This window comes from Heliangelus exortis, chromosome 1, assembly GCF_036169615.1.
Source record: "Heliangelus exortis chromosome 1, bHelExo1.hap1, whole genome shotgun sequence".
In the NCBI taxonomy this organism is placed as follows: Eukaryota; Metazoa; Chordata; class Aves; order Apodiformes; family Trochilidae; genus Heliangelus; species Heliangelus exortis.
The window spans coordinates 156,406,908-156,430,996 of NC_092422.1; the positions used below are offsets into that span (position 1 = coordinate 156,406,908).

General features: G+C 36.3%; 1 protein-coding gene across 5 annotated transcripts in view; it reads right to left on the reverse strand.

Moving 5' to 3' along the window:
- The window catches only part of SCUBE1 (signal peptide, CUB domain and EGF like domain containing 1), a 198,825-nt gene that overhangs the window by 155,143 nt on the left and 19,593 nt on the right, over positions 1 to 24,089 (reverse strand). For all 5 annotated transcript variants that reach the window (XM_071733252.1, XM_071733251.1, XM_071733255.1 and 2 more), the window contains exon 3: positions 11,629 to 11,757. In XM_071733252.1, coding sequence (XP_071589353.1) covers positions 11,629 to 11,757 — 129 coding nt within the window. The remainder of the gene's footprint in view (positions 1 to 11,628; positions 11,758 to 24,089) is intronic.

Here is a 24,089-nt window from a genome sequence, read left to right on the forward strand (position 1 = left end):
TATCAGATTAAAGGCTGTAGGCAGGTGTTCTGGCTGGAATGGTCATACAAGCAGCAACATGCCATCAAGATAGGAAAAGTGATATATTGTATCAGCTGAAGAGCCGTGGAAGCAGGAATCATTGCTAATTGAGAGAACTAATGCTAAACCATTTTTAGACCAATTTTATATGAGCATACAAAGGTAAATATTAAAAGGAAGAGACACCACTACCTACATGTGCAGCATTCATGTCTCCAGGAGATCTGAAATCAGACTTCACCTAGATTTCAAAAGCAGGACCCAAATTTTCTACTATTTGCATATAAGGCTACAATTCTACTTCTGTCTTCTTTTTTCAGAAATTGAAAAATATGCTGAAGGAAAAAGAACAGGCCCCCACTTTTTCCCCATGAAGAACTATACAATTTGATATTTACAATTTTCAAAATAAAGCAAAATTTCAAGGTCTTACAACAGAAACCTTGATCCCTCTGCACAGCACAGAGAGGAATAAAACTTATGAAAGTACTGTCACTAACATATAACCTGGAGTACACAAAGCTAGAGGCCTCCAGAGCTCTGCATGCCCAACTCTTGTTAAGATGTGACTGTAACACTGCCATATAAATAAAACTGAGCTACTACATCCTTCCACTCTTTTGAACTCTTTAATTCTACTTCCATTCTGCTTTAACTAAAGTATGACTCTGCTGAAGAGGCTGTACTAAAGATTCATATAAATTGATGTCACAGCTTTCTCTTCACTTAGAATTTCCCTTTGTTAAGATGGAATGGAAAAGCTTTGCCCTGACTTCCATTTCTGGTCCTGTGCTACGTCCTACAGCAAAATACCACACACCCACTCCAGTCTTACTTATTTAACAAAGTACATTTCAGTTATTTCCAAACTTATCTTTCCATATCCTGCATGGCCTCTTAATTATAAATTCTAATTTAATCCTAAGCCTTCTGAATTGTCTAAACAATCATCCTTGTAAAATATGTCCATTGACTTTTTAATCAATGTTTTAATTAATGAGTAGTTGTTACTGTTGTTGTTAAGATGTTAGCTATGGTAGTCACACAGTTATATTAAAATATACAGTAATATCAAGATGCAGAAATTCATGGAAAGTATTAGACAGCAAAAGCAGAGCTCTACAGAGAGCAAAGACCCTCAAATCTAACTAACAAGAAGAACCACTACCAACCTTGCACTGGGTACTCATGTACACTGGAAAAGAGCTTTGTTTCATTTTCTGATATGGCAAGCAATTATGCAGCAGCTCTTCTTTTTGATGGTTATTTATTGACTATATAAATTATCCTGTTTATCATAAATACATATTGCAAAGAATTGATCACATTCTAACATAGTATACCAACAGTGACTATATTTGAAATCAGAGACCAGAGGACTTCACTGCTCTCCACTTTGTCTTATGTCTCTTTGTAATCCATATGGATCCAGTGTTTTGACTGAATCTATGTGATTTCTAGAACTGACAAGGACATCTTTATGAAGGGAAATTTTGAATGTCACTGACATGTGACTAGTAAACACACCCATTATAGGCTGAAATCCTGCAACCTTCAAGTGAACTGATATTCTCCCTTGCTTTAAGTAAGATCTAAACACAATGTGGCTCCCAAAAGCTGGTTAATTTTAATACATTGTGTATCCAGAAATACATTTCTCTTCAGGTATGCATCAATATAGGCTACAATGGCTTAGAAATTTGCAATTATGAGAAAGTTAAGAGGAATTAACAAAACACAAAACTAATATAAGCAAGATAAAGCAATAATGATGTAGAATAAATAATGCAGAATAAAAGTCTGACTTTGTTGAATTAAGACACAGTCACTGATAGCCATATCATACCAAATAAGAGCATCCATTTAACTGATGGATTTAACAGACTTAATTTATACATATTGACTTCACACTTTAAGCTGATTATCCTTTACTGAGTGATCCATATAGAAAAATCTGTCCTGTAACTGCTTACCTCCTACAGGGAATAAGCATTTTAAAAAAAACCCAAACAATAAAAAACTACCAGACACAATAAAATAATAAAACAATAAAAAACTATCAGACAACAAGAAGACTTGCAGAAACAAGCGACTGAGATTGCTGCTGCTGGCACATCTCTCCCAGTTTCTTAATTTATTATGACAGTCTGAGAATCTAACTTCATAGTTGACAGGGACCAAGATTTATTCCACACTTCTGATTATTTCCCCATACCTAACAAAAAACTGAGTCTATGCTGATTTATACTCTCACTTGTTTTGGTACTTTTCACATCACAATGGCTTAAGGAAGCAAACGTGGCAAATTAACATGTAAGGAAAGTTATACCTCTTTGAATTCAAAAGATTAATGTGGGGTGACTAAACATCAGAGTACTTTTAAAGGGGAAAATTTTAAAATGCAGAACTAGAAAAAGCAGAATAAGAAAAAACCAGTGTGTTCAGATGCTAGCTTCAGAGAGGGCTGGATATCAGAGACCTTTCCATGAATCACAGAGCAAATTCCACTTTTTTATTGGATTTTCAGTATAAACATGGATGCTATTTTCAAAATTAGTCTCCAGTTCTGGGCTCCAAACTTCTGATAGCAACAACTTTATTTTCAAAGATGTGGCTAACGGAAGTCCACATGATTGCAGCCAGGAAAAAATATGGAGCAGTTCATCTGAGCTACAGTAAATATACACATTAGCATGAGGGCAGTCACACACACAAAATACCTCTCTAGTGACTCTAAGGTGAGTACAGACATAGCTTGCATGCAGACATTAATACTCCCCTGAAGCACAGCATAGGATATTTAAAGTAAGCAATTCTTAATTTGAGGGCTTTGTAAGTTTTATAGGCATGCAAGGCTTGATTTCTTGGTTGTTAAATATTTTTCAAATTTGCATGCAATCACCTTGATAACAATCCTCATCCATCCAGCAGCATGGAACCTGCCATGAAGAGAGGAGGCTGCAATGGCTCAGTCTGGAAATTTCTACAGTTACCAGGTGCCATAGATCTGAATGATGTTTAGAAGAGGAAGATCATCAGAACTATCATATTTTAAAAATCTCCTCTCAAAAGAGAAATTTAACTTATTTCTATGACTTTCTGCTACCATTTGCACCAAGAAGAAAAGAAAGAAGTGCAAGGAAAACTGGAAGATGAACCCTTTTCAGTTTTTCTTTAGAATATATTTTTATGAAACAAAATACAACTTTCCAAAAGCTGTTTAGTTTTATATTTAAAATAGTTGCATTAAAAAAAAAGTTAAAATCTATTTGAACTTTTGGGAAACACAGAGAAAAATAAACATCACTAATAGAAGCATTCATTTGGAGTTCAAGTAAGCAACACATTGTGCACAGCTGTCTGGAAAAGAAGAAAAATAAAGCTAAATTAAAAGGAAGACATGGGTTTCTTTAATCATACCAATGATTATGCAATCCTAAATGAGTTATGTACCATTTGATGACATTTTACATCTGGGTGCTTTAGATTTCTCATTCACTTCTAACTCTCCTCCTACTCCATGTTGATAGGCAAATTAGACCATAATCCCCCATCCAAGGGGGTAGGAAATCAATGGGGTTTGGGTTCTAGCTAGTTTGGGTTTGTTTTGAAAGAAAACCATAGAACAGTGGAACATTCACTGAAAGAGGATGAATGATATGATGTGATATTTACATACACATAAAAACATACTAACATTTTTGTCATCTGAGGCAGACTATAGATTACTACTGCCCAGTTGGGAATTAAACCTACATGCCAGGGATGGAATCTCTCCTCTTCTAAAATAAGGCAACAGATTTTGAAGAAGTAGTGCAAGGATTTAGATCCTAACCTCAGAAGATAAGAAATTTCATTATTTCAAACATGAACCTAATTTTTATACTGATTTAGGATGGCAAGGCCAAGTTTATAACAGACAGATGTTACTTCAAGGTCTGTGACCATCTGCTCCTAGCTTGTCTCAGAAGTCTCTCCTTCAGTTGCAGTCTCCCAGATGCCTTGCTGCAATTGTTGCTTCACTCTACCTACCAGAGCTGACAGGCTACTATCACTCCTGGAATATGGTCAGATGCTCCAGGGAAAAAGCCACCTTTCCTTTTTCCACAGGAGCTTCCACATGACTTAGTTACTTGGTCAAGAAATGTAAAATAGCACCTGAGAACAGACACAGGTATGTCCATTTTTCAAACTAGAAATTCAGGCCTTCTGCCCAAAGCACACCACAAAGACTGAGGACATAACCAGGAGTTTACAGTTTTATACAATAGGAGAGAGATTAATATAAGATAATGGTGCTCAATGTGAAAGTCCTTCAGGCACAAGCTAAAATAATTTAATGCTCCTGAATTTCCCTACTGGAGTAACCAAATACTAGAACACTAACTCATTTAATTCTGTAGGGATAAGAAACCTATTCAATTCTTTGCTACTGAATTCACAGCAGATGATGTGCTTGCATTTTTGTCTCCTATACTGAAGGTTTAGCTCTTGCAGAGAGCTCCATGGAATCAGTAACACACACTAGCAATTGCATTTCTGACTTCATTTATAATCAGAAGTTCACTCTGCATCCTAGGACTCTTCTTGAAAAGACACAGGATTAAGTGCTGAAGAAATATAAGCTGTACTAGACCACCAAAACCTACTTTTGTAGTTATTTTCAGAAGATTTGACATAGAAGAGAATTGAGATATCATAACAGTTGTTATTTTTTGTAAGAGAAATTGAAGTTATGCAGACTATTCAAAATAAGCAGGGATTCAGAGGGGTAAGGAATTTATTCTTGGCTATTCTGCAGACATCCAGACATCCTGCATGAGAAATAACATAATCTGTTTATCCTAGTTTGTAATCTATAAAACAAAGAAATTCTTTTTCTTACAGATTTTCTGAAGATAAATCTATTAGTATTTACAAAGAGTTCACATATGTTCCTATATCACATAAACAAATACCACAAAAAAACCTGTAAATAAAATAAACAAGTGTCTGAATACATTATGATGAATCTTTTGTCTGTTCTCCTTTGTATCTTTTTCAATGGTTGTTAAGAAGAGTGTACAACCTTCTTGAGAAGACTTACTAATTAGAGAAATTACAAAGAACAGAGAACTTCATGGAAGCTCTGCTGATCTTTAGAAGAGTTGAGTGCAACCTGGGAACAAGAAATGTTTTTGTAAAAAAAAAGCAATGCTTAGTCCCTGCTAAAAATGGACTATCATAAATCAGAACTAAGGAGAAAAAAAAAAAAAACAAAAACCACAACAAAATCATTTCACAAAACAGTGAGATGAGTAGCATTTCATAGCTATTTGTATTTACATCTGCATAGATAAGCAAAAGAAAGTCACCACTCCACTCAATTCCATTCTTTAATCTGAAATATTTTTCACACCACAGATTCGGTCTAACAAACAAAACAATGAGTTGTGCTGATTCTTTAGGAATAAATTCCTAAGTAGATGTGCACAAAACTCTGCCTCAAGGAAAAGATGGCAGAAAATCAGAATGTAGAGAAGGTATTACACGGTTTTCTCAAGTAAGAACCAATGTCAGTCAACTTTTGTTGCTACGTTATTTTTCACATACACTCTTTCTCCATTTTTTTACTTTCTGACCAGAGATAGGTGAATTCTAGAAGGCTTGGAACAGCTGAAGTATCAGCTGATATGTGAGCCCTCTGGCAAGGCAATTTTGTGAAGCAAGGCTCTTTGCTTTCTGATTCAAATAGTTATGAGACTCTCTTCCACTTTCTATTTTCAGATGCTGAACAAAGAGTTCATCAGGAATATCTGCAATGACTGCTTTCAGCAAGGTTTCTAGCAAGCTTTCCCTGGACTAGCCCCAAGATTTAGTAATCCATGATAAGCTTCAGAACTCTGTTCTTTGGGAATTCTTCAGAACAATGCAGCACATAATACATTCCCTGAAGCTTACGATTTTATACAGTAGGAGGGAGATTAATGTAAGATAATTGTACTCCACATGAGAGTCCTTTGGGAGCAAGGGAAAATAATCTAATGCTCCTGAATTTCCCTAGTGAAGTAACCAAATACTATTATACTACCTGATTTACTTCTGAAAACAAAACAAAACAACACAAAAAACCAAACCAAACCAAACAAAAAACAAAACAGTAAAAATCTAATCCTTTGCAGTGGCCCTTTTTGCATTTGATGACTATTGCATCTTCTTCATCTCTTCCCTGGAAGAAAAGTATACCTTTTCTTTCATTCTGCTGGCATTAGCTGCATTATACTTCATGATCCTTATCATGATCCATATCCCTTCCAACTTGAGATATTCTATCACTCTATGATTTTATGTTTTCTAGATTACTTATGATCCTCAGTTCTCCCATTTTCGTTCATCCAAGAGAAATGACCTAAACTGAACAGCCCTCCACCAGCTGAAGCCTTACTGCTGCTGAAGGAGCAGACAGTTTCTTTTGATAGCACAATAGCTTGAAGGCAAACTAAAAGAACACAGAAAGTTCTCTTTTACACTCCTGGGTACATTCTGGAGTCCACATAGTGGCAGCTATGCCAGGCTCCCCAGAAATTCTTACTGAAAAGGAAGACAAATTTTCAAGCCTTCTCCATGGCATTCCCATCCATCATGCACCTCACTTCATTACACCACCAGACTCAACCTACCTCCTCTGCTAACTGCTATGTGTTTTACTGAAAAGTTCTAAGAGAAGATGAAGGCAGAGTACCACTATGCCCAACTGCCAAGGAGGCCTCAAATCAATAATATACTTACTTACAAATAAGCAAAGGGCCAGTCTTGTTACTTAACATTACACCAAGAAAGCAGGAAAATTGTAGGCAAATTAGAAATACCTTTAAATGTCATGCTGAATCAGAGCAGGGAGAATATTCTGAAAAAAACAGTTTTAGAGGTACAAGTCTTATCTATTGCTACTATGAAAGACTTTATCAGATATCTGAGAACTGACTCTGATTTACTACAAATGAAACGGGTAAAGTGTTTGGCACTAATAGGAAGGATGATCAGTTATGCCATAACCTCTCCTAAAGGCAAGAGAGAACAAAAATTGATAGCATGCTTCAACATATGAAAGGCACAAAGAAGGAAAAATCAGTTTTTGGTAAGACCACAGAAAAAAAATTAACAGGGAAGAATATCTGGACCTATGAGCTAATTGTTTATAAAAACCCCAAACAGACTAGTATTTCATGTATGAGAGAAAAAAGGTATTTCATGAGTGGTTTCGAATGAAGGATAATGGAAATCTGTTGCATGAGATCCAATATTATTGATGAATTCACTGAGCAGAATTTAGAGCAATCTTGAGAAATAACAACTACTGTTACTTCAAGTGATTACAGTTCTAAAAAAATTTTTTCAGCCAGACATGGACCTCATCATAGTCTGAATTCCCTGCAGTGTCATTTCATGTTATATTTGAGAAATTCCTCAATAAAGATGTCAAATAGAAAGCCAGTCAAGTTGCCCTGAGGACAGTTTTGGACATTTTCCAGTGCAAATTTCAGCCATGAATTCTTAACCAAACACCTCCCAACAAATAAATAAACAAATAAGAATCTTCACTTTATTAGAAAGAGAAACATTGAAACAAGAACTCATGAAAAAACAGTTAAACCGGTCAACTGTACCTGATCTAATTAGTTGTGAATATTCCAAATTTTTTATTTATAAGGAAAAATCATCTTTCTATACCTTCCTACAAAGACATCCAGTGAAGGTTTAAAAAAGAATGTAAAACCTGTTAAGAAGAGATGCCTAAAGATTTTGCATAGACTTTAGTTAGGTGAGAGATACTTAAATCTTCATAGAACAGTCTTGCCCATTACAATCAGTTTCCTAGAGGTTCTTATGTGGCCTACATGAGTAGCAGTGAACTATCATGGGGTTCCAACCCTACGTCTTCGATCTAAAATCACCAAAGATTTCTCACGATGTGTGCATGATAAAATGCAGCCCAAGTCACTGAAAGAGCAGTTCAGCTGCCTAAACATCAGAGTCAGATGTCATTTTAGATTTAGATTTTAGATTTAGATTTTATATTATCACATCTGGGCTTCATCTCACACTTCAGATCTACTCCTGGAGATCACACATCACATCTGTCAGCTCCATGGTGTCCTCACTGGCATGAGGCTCCTATTCCTCTTGTCAGACCCCGTGTCAAGTACTGTGTCCAGTTCTGGAGCCCCCAGCACAAGAAGGACATGGAGCTGTTAGAGCAAGTCCAGAGGAAGGTTATGAAAATTATCAGAGAGATAGAGCACCTCTCCTGTGAAAACAGTCAGAGAGAGTTGGGGTTGTTCAGCCTGCAGAAGAGAAGGCTCCAGGGAGACCTTTTATAATGGCCTTCCAGTAACTGAAGGGATAATGGTTTACACTGGAAGAGGGTAGATTTAGGTTAGACATTAGGAAGAAATTCTTTACCATGAGGGTGGTGAGACACTGGAACAGGTTGCTCAGGAAAGTGTGGATGCCCCCTTCCTGTAAGTGCTCAAGGCCAGGTTACATGAAGCTTTGAGCAACCTGGCCTAGTGGGACATACCCCTGTCCATGGCAGGGGGGGTTGGAACTAAGTGATTGTTCCAACCCAAACTATTCATTCTATGATTCTATGTTTAGGCAGTGAAATCGCCTCCTAAAAGTTCTTGCTGCCTGGATCCCCATTAGCTGATGAAATGGACCCCAACAGTAATGCCTGGAAGGCCAAAGGATGGGACAGAAGTAGGAATAATGTAGTCTGATGCTGGGTGACTCCTAGCAAATCTTGTCCCCAAGCCCATACATGTCCACGGTGCTGTATGAGAAGACAGTTCAGGTAGTATTTTCAAAACCAATCTACCATAAATTTTATATGCTCATCTACAAATTCTATGAAAACAACATAATTCTATACAAGATTTACTACAGCCCAACTTAATGTGCATAAAGACTTAATTTTACCAAGCTGAACAAACATCACATGCCTTTTCGAAGACAAACATATACTTAATATATAAAACATATGATATGTTACCTAACTAGCAATCTTCATTCTGACAGTTCCATAAAGTCCCATAGAGTCTGGGGGTGTGGAATCAGTAAACGAATGCATTGAAAGGTGAGAAACATTGTCACTAATCTTATGAAGAGTTCTTTGTCTCCCTATAATCCACTAAAAATAAGTGTGTAGGGAAATTTTCCAGAAAGTTACAAAAATACTAATTTAATCATGTGCAAATACAAGGGTTGCTTTTGATTTGAGATCTCACTAAATCCTCTTAAAAACAGCTAACTGCATTTAGACATTTCTGGTAGCATAAGTGAAAGGAAATACAACTAATCCAGAAGGGAAAAAACTAGAACATCCCCCTTTCCAAAATTCATACTGTGCTAATGGGCACAAACATGCTATCCCAGCAGTCAGTGCAACTGATAACACCAGCAGTCAGCTAGGGATCAAATGATGACAGAAAAATGAAGTCCTCTCTTTTCTAGAAATGGTACTCCAAATGGGAGTTAGCACACAACAGGCAGTCACACAAGATCTGAATGGCCACTGCCAGGATTACAAATTTTAGTGTGAGACCTTACAGTCAGACACTACCCCAGCAACCTCACTCATATTTTAATATAAAGGGAGAAAGAGGAATGTGTTTTGATTCTCTTTTTAGTGCCTTTAAGTAAAAGCAGTTATTTTACTGAGACTTACCAAAGACCATTCATTAGCTGCAAATATTCAATCTGCATTCAAGAATAGAAACTTCCCCAGTCTGCGGTCTTAAAATTAGAAAGCCATTTCTGATCTCTTTTAGTATCCTAAAGTCCTCCCATACTGGGAGAAAGAAAGCTCTTTGCTATTATTAACATTTATTTATCTGTTGTCTGAACCTCTTCCAGAAGCAATATGTTTCCTAACATTTTTAGGGTGCAACAAAAAGTCAGCTAAGAGAAGACCATGAGTATGGGCAGATATCTATTCTAAAAAATTTGAAAGATCTGTTGGCAAGCTTTGGATCAGTATCTTCAATCATAGGCACCTGTTAAGCACAGTGTTTTACAGTATTAAAACCCAAGTGGATGAATATAAAATAATGAAAAGAAAATTAGAAATCTGGCTGCCTCTGCAGATCCAGCCTGTATATTTCATTACTAGAGAGCAACAACACAGACATAAGGGTCCAAATCAACTGCACAGACCTCCGGAAGGGTTCATCCTTTATTAAATTATCAGGTTGCTCTTTTTGCTGTTCATACTCCTTAACCTACTTTTCCCTATTACTATGGGAATCATTTGGAAACAAAGTTGAAAATAGCAAGCTGTTTGTAACAATGTACACACACAGTTATCTGAATTCCAAATACTTGAACTATTTGATTATTTTTGTATTCTGTTTTATGAAGAGATATTTATGAACAGTAGAACAAATAAGAGTTCTTCTGTCTTTTAAAAATGAATGTCTGGCTGCTCTTTGCATAAGAAATACCTCTCACACAATTAATCATTCGACCATCTCATGCTGAGGCAAATAAATCTATTTAGTCTGTTCTATAACATGTAATTTACAAGTCTGAGTCAAAAGCCTGTCAATGGTCAAGTTATACAATCCATCTGAACAAATATTACTCAGTTTGAAAATGAACTCAGTAGGAAATACATCTACTGAAAGGCTAACTGAATTCTTTCTTAGAAATTTTAGTTGTTTCATAGCTTCAGTGAGTGCAGACTGGAGTCACTGGACTTTATTATTTCTGGTTCACTAGCTGATTTCTTGACTTTTATTGCAAAGAACCTCAGTTTTTACCAAAGTAAAGGCTCTGCATGACTCAGAAAAAATACCCCTTTTCCCCACTGTTTCATAAAGAGCCTTGAAAGGAATTTGGGACTGCCATTGCATTTATATTGGGAATATTGAGAAAGATAGTCCCTAGGCATTAGGATTTAGATAAAACTACTACCCAGTAAGCAGATACAGCAAACTGGATATAGCAGACAAAGCTAATTTCCAGGTAATAGGTGTCAAGAATTTCAAAACAAGACATATACTTTTTTATCTTGTAAGGTAAACCCAACTAAATTAAACCAGAGCAATGTATGTCGAAAAACAGATCCCCAAATCCTCAGAATGCTGAAGCAATTAAGATCCTGCTCTGTACATGGCTTTGTTCCTCCCCTTTGTAAACAGCTATGAGTGATACCTGTTTCTTTGTCTTGTTTTATTGTCCAATTATTCTTTCATCACACTTTTAACAATCTGTCATTTATGTTCATACAGCACAACCTAGACCTATGTTACCCTAAAAGGGGAGAAAGGGGAGGGGGAGCTTTAGAGATATGACTGGAATTATGAAAACTGGAAGAAACAGATGAAATATACCTAAGTGGGTGGGACAGATTAGTTTTCTTAGAAAAGAAGCCCAAACAACCAGCACAGGCTTTTGAGGTCAGGGTTTTTTTAGCAATGTTAAAGACAATCACTCTGATTTGAATATGCAAGGATTAAAAGCACTGATTTTAATTTCACATACCAGATGACAAAAATGCAGCAGGCAAATCAGTCCTTCTTACCATAGCCATGAAATAAAACTTTCCTGCCAACATTCACTACTTACCAAGACAGTTGTGGCCATCATGGGCTAACATGAACCCATCATAGCACGTACACCTGTAGTTGCCTGGAATGTTGATACACTCATGGACACAGCCCCCATTGTAGAAGTCATTCTCACACTCATCAATATCTAAAACAAAAGAGGAGGAAAAAGAAGCTTTTATAAAAAGAGAATATTAAGAATACAAAAAACCCCTATCCAAATAAGTGTGATTATTGAATATAAGCATGTTCCTAATGTTTCTATATAATTATATTGTGTATTTCACCCAATAGATGACTGAATACATCAGGGTCATATATGACTGAAAAGCAGCAAGCCAGTGTGCATAGAGCACTTCTTCCCAAAGTAATTGTAGTATAATCACAGTAAGCAGTAATATGTTGTCAAAAATTTAAAACAAAACCCTGATTTTGGTACATTTATTATATTTAAAACGCAGGTTTTGAATTTTGTCTTTAAAACAATCCAGAAGATAATGAATTAAACTTTTGGCTTTTTTTTAACAAGCAGCTATCAGAAACACACTATAAATACAGCATAAAACAAGAACAAAGTACGCCTTGTTTAACAAAAACTTCTCTGCTCAAAACAAGGATGATTTGGTATATTAATGAAGGTGAATATTGCTGTAGTTGTCTATAATAAACCTTGAAAAATACCATTTCTGAAATAGCTGAAACAGTCCACTAAGTTCTATGAAGTTACTATTGATAACCTAGAACAGTTTTGTCTGTCTAATCCCCTTGCTCCCCAAAACATCATTTTCTGTAATAATTCATATACAGCAGCAAGTTCAATGTTTTATTCTTAGATGTTATGCTTGAACTATTTTAATTGATTTTTGTGCACTAGCTGAGAACAGTATCTGAAAGAGTATCATAAATGATAAGAGAGGTGCTCTCTGCTTCAACTACAAACAATCCTGTTACAATCTTCCCTCCCTCAGATAAAAATAACCTCTTCCCTCATTCTAGAAAGTGCAAACTTTCTTCTTTTTACAGATTTTATCTTGGCTTATATGTGGAACACCAGCACCACAGTCACTGCTGTGAGTCATCCTGTGGTGCACTTCAGCTGGCTAAAAATACACAAATAATTATAGTCAACGTCATGGCTTGATAACTATCAGCTCTAAATCTGTAGTGCACTAGACCAAAAACCCCAGCTACTGTCCATAAGTTAGACTGTGCATGATAAACAGATAAAAGTAATCTTTTTAGAAAACCACCTGTTAGTACACCAGAGCTCTTCTAGCAGCACATTTCAAATGTGTCTTCCATTGCAGAGGTGGCTGAAATATTTCTGTATTAGATTCACATTAAAGTGTTATAATTTGTTATGTCACTATCAGACTGCCCAGGGCTGATCAAGACATTCTTTTTTTTTGAACAATGAAACAAACAGATTATTTGTTTAAATAAGTGATGGGAGAGACTTCAAAAGGGACATAATTATAAGAAAAGTAAAAGCCTTTTGAATACCTTCCCTTTATATCATACTTATTTCTAAAAAGTTCTACTGTGATTAGCAGCACAAGGAGCTGATGTAATACAAACAACTAAGTTCCAGGAAGGGTAATCTACCAGATATATAAACCAGAAAAATAACAAAAGCAATTTATTATTTTCATCTCTCTCAAGGAGGTTCAGTAACATTAAAATTTACAAACAGTTTAGATTACCTTTCCCTTTTGTACTCCAAGAACTGTACAAAACTGGGAGTGAAGCCAAACTTTCTACCTATTTCTAAGAGCAGTGTTGCAGGTTTTTTTGTGTTTCTGTTTATGCCAAAACCACACTGCTATTTAAGACACTTCACCTGGCAGGCTGATTGGAATTTCTACCTCTAGTATTGCTAGTAAAGCACCACGGTGATATGACTGGTGAATCCAACACTTTATTTTTTAAAACAAAACAGCCAAATAAAAGCCATAAGAAACATGCACAAAACATGCAAAGTCCAAGTGTTGAACTTTTTTCAAGCTCCCATCTTCATCTTCTGCTTTATCCCATCTTCATCAAGAGAAAAGCAGACAACATAACTGCAAACCATCTGACCACAACTCCATCTTCTCATATACCTGGAGAACATTCTTTAAAGAATGACTTAGTGAAAGTGTTGAACAGCTATTAATTTACCAGAAGAACAGTATATCTGTCATAGCAGGATATGTCTTCCTTAGGAAGCTTAAGGTAGTGATAAAAGCAATAGAAGTACCTTCAAAGAAAACACACAGGCTTGCTCCTGATTTTATGTATTGTAAAACTCAAAATTTGCAGGGACCAGCTATGTTAACTTCCTTTTGGTAAGGTTATATCCCATTATTCTTTTTTTTTTTCCACATAATCGATAGAATTTGGTTTTAATCAAACTCTTGGCTCCAAACACCTCTTACCCAGAAAGTTAACTCTTCGCACTAATTTGCAGCTTCAATTATCTTTAACATTTTTAGTGTTTAATCACCTGTCTTTCACCATGAAGGAATTACCATAACACAAAAATGAAACAAGAGAAACAGAGGAATGTTGCCACCTGACCATGAAATATCTGTTCAGGATACAGATACACATACTGTTGAATTAGATTAGCAAGGTCTATCGCAATCTATCTCTCAATGGGAAACCTAGTTTTGTCTACCCTGGCAAAATATTTACAAAGCTTTCACTGAAGTAAATAATACCTGTGCAGGCAGGCAACTCTTGGGATGTCCAGTGAAGAAAACACCTTAAAAAAGTATTGCAATTTCCTCTCTAAATGAAATGAATTTCATATGGTATTACAATGGCAGCAACTATAGGAGCCCTGGAAAGAAATTAAATGCACCAAATTTATAATAATGACATAGTCTGTCATGACCTATTTGGATTTCCTGTGCTCACATGAGACAGCAACTCCTAATAGCAGAGCTGGATGCATAGAATCACATCCTCAGCTGTTGGCAAACTAGTTTTGACCATCTCCTTTTGGAAATGGTTTGGGAAATGTAAAAAATCCACACTTTGTGGATGTTTTAAAGGGAAATAACATCGACAAAAAAGAGATAAAAAGAAGCTTTCTTACTTGGGTGTACTATTAACTGTACAGGTTCATCTATGCCACAGTGAAGGAATCTTGGAAACTACATCTTAATTCCTTCTGGAAGGCAAAGATGAATCATTTTGTTATAGCCTGGAAAGAAGTCAGCAGCCCTCGGGAACACAGCAATTCCTTGCTCTACCAACCCAGACATGTATAATAATAATAATAATAATAATAATAATAATAATAATAATAATAATAATAATAATAATAATAATAATAATAATAATAATACTTTGTTCCTATAAGGAGCTGTAATTTACAATCCTGTAATTTCAGTTACAGGAAAAGAATTTTAAACCATCTTCTCTATGTGACCTTTTTTTTTTTCTTCTTCTTTCATTATTTCAGGTGAAACTCACACTATCCCAGAACTTTTTCTGTGTATTCTGCAACAAAGAGATGGCACCCTCTGGAGTCTCACACAGCCACTCTGCAGAGAAGTAGCTCTTCCAGGAGTACATACAACTTGACTAAGAAATGTGGAAACAAAAAGTGATTTCTTCTACTTCCAATATGACTGCATTTCAGTTTGCTGCTTGAGCAGAGAACAGAATATGCAACATCAAGCAATAACTGATGTTTAAAAGACAAACCAAATTGCAAAAAAGAGTAAGGAAAATGCTATTTCCCATTTTGTCCAGTCATTTTCAGCCATGTCATGAAATTTACTGCATGCTAACCATCTTCTCCAAGCACTATCAATCTTTACTAGAAGGTAGCATAGACTTAACACCAGGAAAGTACAAAATCTATCTCCAGCAAAATCCATTCACACAATCCATTCATTATACCAGCTGCTATTCATTAAGTTCCTGAATGTCCAAAACCCATTACAATACATATAACATTTTGTCAATGCAGCTACAGATCATTATGGGCTACTACATGAAAACAAGTATTTACATGAAGTTGGTAAGTTTTGGATCAGTGTCACAGCTAAGATGTCACAGAAGCTTTATGGATATTAACATGGAAAATGAAGAATGGTTGAGGCCTGCAAACCAATGAGCCAAACTCAGCTTTCAGTGTTGAATATTCCACTGATTTCTAAAGAAAATTGTGCATTGGCACAACCTTTATCTTGGCACCTGCCAAGGCCACAAACCCCAATAGTCACAATCTAAGAGAAGAGGACTGGGTAAAATCTTTCTTCATTTTGAAGTATTTCTTGACTACTAATGGAAGGGAAAAATCTGAACTTAATGTAGTAAACACAAATCTCAACTGAGAGGAATTGTGTGCTTGGACATTTTAAAATAAATAGGAAAATGTCTGCCCACATCAATTTCTTCACATTTAGAGAACCACGAATAAAACTTAGCACACAGGTTTACTATGTAGATGTGGAATATTTCCTAAAAGAGCCAGATCCATACAATAGCTAGAAAAATAAATATTAAATTATTTTCGTAAGTGTGTTGATGGATAAATCCATGAATTTATGCAGTATCTGAAGAGAAAAATATTTTTATGTTCATCTTCATCAATTCATCTAGCTGTTTTAAACAAAATACTGCCAAAGAGGCATTATGGAGACAGTAAATAATATTATCCTCACAAAACTTCCACCAAAGATAGACTGGTTTTGCCTTCCTGCACCCTAAGAGGTTGCTGCAAGCTCCCTACAGAAGACAAAGCATCCCACTTTCAGAATTCTCTACAATCACCCATCTTCTGCTAAAAAAAGTCACTCTACAATTCTGCAATTGCAGCATGTTGCCTGCTTATCTGGAACCGGTATGCAGCAAAAGACACTGCAAAATGCTAGAACACATATTTCTATGTGATAGTATTTTGCACTTCTGTGGCTTCTAAAACCTTTCAAAATTTTTCAGTGATTCTTTACAGAGTTTTGGTCACTGTTCCTCCAAGGACTAATGCATTATCTTCGTTTCCACTGGAAAATACAGAAGAAAAGGCCTACCTCAGATTCCAAATCCTACACAGCTAATAAAAGGATTTCAGTACAAACAGGGCTGTCCTCATCACTGCATAGTTTAATGCAACCTTGATTTCGGATGCTTGAGAAAGGATTGACCTTGTAGTATCTGCAAGTGAAATGCTCTGAGATAAAATCCCAATCCAACAAAAGCAAGGAAGCATTTTTGTCACTGGCTTCATGGAGCTAGGAAGACATGTTTCCTGGGACTCACAGTAAAGATATATGTGAGACTGGATCAGCACTTAGGTTTCTTCTCCCTGCTTCCACTTCAGAACAAGCAGCATTGTAGCAACAACACCACTACACTTTTAAGGAAACAGGCAGGAAGGAAGTAAGATGCACAGTGACAAGAATACAAAAAATTTCAAGTCTTGGATCATAATCTATCACCTTTTAGTCTTTTTAATGACTGGATTTGGCAATTTTAAAAGGCATTAAAATAAGTAGAACCAACATGGGAATATTTGTATATACTCTATTTCTTTGGCAGATACTACATTTATTATACTTTCAGCAGCAATACACACTGGATAACATGAGAACGTGTTTGCATTTCTCATCTCAAATTGCACTTTCCTTAGGAAGACAACCAGCTCCAGATCTAAGGGCCAGGAAAAAAACCTCATATACAGGTTAAAGACCGTTTTGGTTAAGTATAAGCCAAATCTGCCAAAAGTTCAGCTCTGTGGAAGAAATTCAACCCAAATATGAATACTTAAATTATTAGATTTTCAAGGAGTTTAGTATGTTCAGAAGTATTTAAAGTCTGATCAGTTTGCTTTTAAAATTTGCAAGAGTTGACTCAGCTAGATGTATGAAGAATCAACTGTGAAAATTTTATCAATTCTACTCAATCTGACCTGCTGAATTATTGCTTCCCTCTTGTTTTGTGTTGCTGGAATTTGAAATCCACTCCAACTCCAAATTTTATGAAGAAAATATTGGCATATCAAGATTAATTACTTTTTTTTGTCTACCCTAGAAAAACTTCAACCTTCATCTCGGTGTAAACTCTGTTTCTGAAAATCCCTTCCCATGAAAAGCTTGGTAATTCACATTTTCTCTAAAGAAAGCAAATTAAAATCTATCATTTGTTATATCTGCTTCTTCCAGAGATACTTTATTTTTTGATGTTAACATCTTTACTCTTTAGATGCTGTGACCTTGGAAATGTTACGATCCAATGAATCAAAGAGGAACACGCAGTGCAGTTTTTATGGCTTTGAAGTTGTCATGATGTTTTCAAGATGCTTGTGACCAAGAAAACTGTAAAATTTGATAGCCATTAGAACTACTCTGAGAGCCAAGGTCAAGGGTGAGCAGGCTGGGAACAAGGTAAAATCAGAAAAATCAGCCTGATGTTTCTTAGTGGAGAAAGGAAAAAGGAACAGGTACAATAGGAAGCTTAGCATGAGTTTTTTTCAGCATAATACCTCAAGAGCCTTTCCACCCTGGCTACTGCGTCTCCAATGTTTTTCCTATTAGTGCATCCACAAATAAAAAAAAAATCAATTTTACAACATCCTTCCAAAATGTCACAAACCCCTATTTTCCATTATAAAAGTAGCAATAAAATGAAAATGTCATGCCAGCCTAGTGGAGATAATTTGGATGCAATCTGTGGTATTGTTGGGGTGTTTTTCTGGAAGCCATTTCATAGAGTTTCCAGAAAACAAATACTCTGTGCATGGTTTTTTTTGTTTCCTTTTCTTCTGTGATGGCTGAGAACAAAGTTCATTATGCATTACATCTTGCTAAAAAATTTGTCTGATAAAAAGGGAAGGGAAAAACCTGAATAGTAGTCAAACCATGCAGAGATATGTTCAGCTGGTTAAACAGTACATATATTTTTCAAGTGTGAACAGTTTCATATTTAGAACAATTTTGCCTAAAATCATTTAATCACAGAATCAGAGAACGGTTTGGGTTAGAATGGACCTTTGAAGGCAACCTAGTCCACCCCTGTTAATTCAGCAGGGACATCTTCAACTTGATCAGATTGCTCAGAGCCCTGTCCAACCTGACCTGGAACATTCCCAGGGATGGGGCTTCTATCATCTCTCTGTTAAACCACTCCAGTGTTTCACCACCCTCATTGTAAAAAATTTCTTGCTTATATCTAGTCTAAATCTACCCTCTTTTAGTTTGAAACAATTACCTGTTGTTCTATCACAAATGGACCCAAAAGTATTGACAGGCTGCAATAAAGTCTCTTCTCCAGGCTGAATGACCCCAAGTGTCTCAGCCTGTCTTCATAGGAGAGGTTTCTGGATTACTCCAGCCCAAGTGAAGGACATTGCATGTGGCCTTGTTGGACCTCATGAGGTTCACATGGGTCCACTTCTCAGGCTTGTCCAGGTCCCTCACACATGTCAACTGCACAAGCCAGTTTGGTGTTGCCTACAAACTTGCTGAGGGAGTACTCAATCCCACTTTCTATGTTACTGATGAAGTTATTTGACCCCCCAAGGTACACTACTTGTCAGCAATCTCCATCTGGACCAATGACCACTATCCTCTACATGCAATCATCCAACCAATTCTTCATCCACCAAAAAGTCCACTGATCAAATCTGTATTTCTCCAACTTAAGAGGTGCTCAGCTCTGCTCAATTTAGGATGCATTTGAAAGGTAAATGAGACATCATCCCATTTATGATTGGCTGTAAGATGGGTCTTTTTTTTACTTTCTATTTGTTTAGTATTTTTTCTCTGATGACAATTATTATCTCCTAATTTTGGAGAAAGCAGGATGAAACAAGGCAATAGACTGTGAAAATTTAAACTTCCTGCAATAGCTGAATTATTATATTTTATATTTTTGGTAAAGGACCACCACATTTTTCATTCATTGATGTGAAATATGGTCTCTGGTACTTCCTTCCTGATACTTTCTTAGATTCACCTTCCCTTCCTCAGCTTCCTGTCTCTGTTCTCCTCTATGTTTCCCTCCTTGCTTAAACTCCTTGTTCAAAGGACATTTTTAATGGCTGGACATTGATATGCCAGTCAATCTGACAACAGACAAACTAATCTACCTCTTTCATTTATTCTTTCAGAAAGTCTGCAGATCACTTATTGCTTCAGTGTATGTGTACTTTTCCAATAGAAAGTTATTACTGGAGTGTAGGGGAATAGAAATTACTTCAAAATAATTTTAAAAGAACACAGAAATTAAAAGCTGGGATTCTGCATGCACTTGGTGGAATATGCCAGCCACGTAAGTACACCTCATGGTAGCACGAATACACTCCAGGAGCAGGAATGCAAAGCAGACCACATACATGATATGAAACACTCTTCATTTAGGACTTTAGAGAGTTCTTGATTTTTTAATTGACAAATCTTCCTACTACATTAGCATTAGGTTTATACATTGCTTTTTACCTAGAGTACCTTTTGGAGGCCTAAAACCCTTGGACAGCTACAGTCATTTATGGAAAAATAACTAATCTGAGTTCTTTCCCTGGAGAAAAATGTATTTTCTATTCATATACGTGAGTGTTATCCCTGTATGACATTTGCTGTCTCAACCAGCACAATGGAAACATTTCTGGGACCATTCGAGCTTTATTGTGGTTAATAACAGTATTTTTCTACATAAAACCAAATTATTGTTACTCTGCATTATGCATCTCAAACCCTTGATTAGAGTTTGTTGTGGTTTGACATTTTTCTTAATTGATATTTAAACAGATTGGCTACAGGTTCTTTGAACTGCAAGCGAGATACCCAAATAAAGATGGATACCTGCAGAGCACATAATAGTTTTAGAGTCTGTCTTTATTTAGTAGCTGCCATGCCCGACAAGCTCAAGCAGAGACATTTCCTGTTCACAAGCTGTTATGAATGTGAAACATGACATTTGACAGCATTTTCTCCACCACTTCTAAAGCTCAGCCATTTCCATGACAATTCCTTCTTTTAATATAATAGGAAATGTTTTATTTCACTTCTAATCTTGCAAGTTTGAGATTTAGAATGAGAATATTTTCATACACCTTACAACCACAACTAGTCCACATGCATCCTAACAGTTATTGTTTCAGTAAGTTGTGGCAGGAGGTTATTCCTAGATCTTTAAATTGAAATATGCACCTAAAAACTTCAAGGGAGAGGTTTAAAGCAGTGAAACTAGGTGATTAATACAGACATCATTCAGCTATTTACCAGCCCCTCTAGGCATCTCTCTCATTCTCAGATTGCATACCTCTGACCTCCTTTAGCCTTCCATTTTTTAATTTCTGTCCTTTGACAAAAGGAAACAATCCCAAGCTTCAATTTTGAAATAAATTTCCTTATTACCTATCAGTGGATGAATGTTTTTTTTCTATGTCTCTTCATGTAGGAAAACAGAAGATGGCTATAACTTCTTGCTCATTTCAGAAAATGTCAGTGGAAGATCATGTATAATAAAATGGATAATTTCTTGATAATAAATAGCATTAGTACCTGGCAGATTAACATTACTCTGGTTTCAGGCTGATACAGGTAAGGACACAAGCAGTATGAGAGGCTATCCAGCAGTGTGTTTCAACCTTCTTGGATATGAGGCATTGTTATGTTTCCAATAGAGGTGCAAATCCTTGTATAGCAAAATTATGTCTTCTGACAACAGGCTTACCTTTTCAAACCATTTTTTCCACATGTGCTTTAGCAGTAGTCCTTGGGCTACTGCAGACTCCTGGCTAATATCTGCATGGAGATGCAAAGATTTGCGTCCCCCGACAACTTCATAGTTATGAAGCCCAAGAAACCAACTCAGCCTATTATTTTGTCATCTCTTCTCTGAATGCAAATTCATGCTATTCCCTGACTGCATCTTCTATGAAGTGGAGACCCTCCCAGCATTTTGGTTTGAAGAGAATAGCAAAAGGCAGCCTGTAAGGACTGCCACTCTTAAGTCCTTCACAAATGTGAAGACTCTAAGTCCTCATTCATCTATTAAACAGCAGCTGACTGGAGGATAACTGGGATGATCATAACGTTTATTTTCGCTCCAAGCAGTTTTTCCAATTACAGAAGCATTTATTTGAACTAGGAAGGTACACCTAACAGTAAAAGAGCCATGGCACACATAAAATGTTCTGAAAAATCACAGAATCAGAACTGTCAGAGTTGGAAGGGACCTTTAATATCACCTTTTTTTTTTTTTATTAAGAGAGAGTTGAAGATGATCAAGTCACATTTTGTTTCTGCAATGACAAATTCAGCTTGCATAGAATTGTGTTTCAGAATCTCAACTTTCACTAATTTAAAACTCTCTAGACCTATGATAATACAGATAATATACTAAATGTGAGTGCACATAAAGTTCACAGCTTTAAGAGCTGTCCTGATCAGAAGTCAGTGGATTTGGAAATTGCACAATTATGCAATGTGGAATTACTCTCAAGATGTCAAAACATTTGACAATTTTGCTGCAAAACTCAGAATTCTGGCACAGCTTCTCAGCTTTTTCACCTAATCTGTTTCCACAGTGTGTAAGATACCTGCCATGTAATTTTGTTTGGATACAGAGATCAACAAGAATCTGTAGATGCTGCTGTAGTACATCAATATAAAAGGGTCTCATATTCAAACAAACATTACATTAATGTAATTTTTGGATTCAAGGTTTTTTTTTTCCTGAAACAGAGAACCCTGTCCTACTGATTTCTGATGACAATTCTATAATTATTTTCATCACATATGTTGAAGGCTGTCTTCAGTTTTCTAAAAAGCCATGCAGAAATTGGTCTTGTGAGCCTGAGTTCTATTTATCACCAAAGACAAATAGTAAGAGAGAAAATTTGAAAATTGTCCTTTTGTTTTCTACCTGAGAATGGGTAACAATTTTCTAGCAGGGAAGCGGATCTATAGATAGTGAACACCAGCATGGAACCCATAAGCTTTTCCATCGTTACCCTTTACAGGCTCTTCAAAACACTGGCTGGACCATTTGGCCAAAAGAGAAGTAAGAAGGGGCTCTCTGAACAGGAACTAATAAAGTTACACACTCTCCTTTGCCTGACATGCAGGTGTGAGGGCCAGATGAAGCTGGGGTAGCCTGTATGAACACCTATTCCGTAGTGAGAAAAACTCAAGGAAAAGCAGTAAGGATGAAATTTAAAAATCAAACATGAAAACAGGATTGGTGACCTGTGAATCATAAAATATTTTCAATCACAAGCTGTGCTCACATCTGATGTTTGGATGAGAAAGAAAGAGCAAACAGATGCAATCAAATAGCTTTGCCAAGAAATTAGACACTCCTCCTCCAGTGTTCAGACATCTTGTACTGGAAAGCATACACACCATCCATGGATGTTAGAGCTATTCAGTATATAAAAAGGGAACTGCAAGTATGGAAGCATCATGGCCATTTTCTGAAAACTGAAGAGAACTCATGCTCATTCCCTGGAAATTTTCCTTTTGTCATTTTATGTAATTATACATGCTTTTTATGTTAGGGAGGATGTTAGATAGGAAAAAACAAGGAATGCCAACAACTTCTGTGCAGTATTCAAATAATAATGCACATTTGACAGAACGGACCACAGAAAACCAAGCAGTCTAATTGTACTGCCTTCCGCCCCAGCAGTAGAGGGATAAAAGTGGATAAGGTTATATAAACATTCCTTCAGTCCTATCAAGTTATTCTCGATACTATCATTTAGATGATTTATCATGAAATGACTTTTGCAGCAATGTTATTTCATTATTCAAAGATAAGCAAAATGCAGCAATCTCTTGACTAAAGACTTACCAACCCAATACACAGTTCAGGATTTTTTTTTAAGTGGACAGTACATCCAATATGAAACTAGAGATTAGAGAAGTCACTGTTTGAAAGGTTCTTGATGAATTCCCCTGGCTTCTCTCTCCTTGCCATCTATCAGGATAATTTCTCTTTTAAGGCTATATTTGGTGTATATTCACAGTATTTCTAAAATAGATAAACAAAAGCCCAGGAGAGAAAACATTACAACATCATTGGTTATTTACTGAAAACAAGGTAGTAAGGCCTTGGTTAATACAGGACTTCACTCAGTAAAAGGCTTAAAATGAATTAATAGGGTTGTAGGTGTTTAAACATGGAACCTACTTTGACAATGTAACCATCCACAGTTACCTTAAACATCCAGATCAAACTTTTCCAAGTACCTATTCATTTTTCACAACTGACTTGATCCTCTCCTTAATGAAGTCTCATTTTCAGAAAAGTGTGATGGAAGGTCAGCCATTCTGAAGGTTATGTTAGCTGCCAAGCCTGAAATTATTAATTGGTTTTGTAGGGTTTGGCCATGGAGAGAAACATTATGTGACACTTATGGGAAACAACAGTAGGTGGGAGGCTGAAAACAGACAGGTGTATGACTTCCTGCTCCTACACAATTCTTTTCCAGTATACTGAGCATGGCTAATCACTGACTTGCTGGCTGTGAGCTTTGCA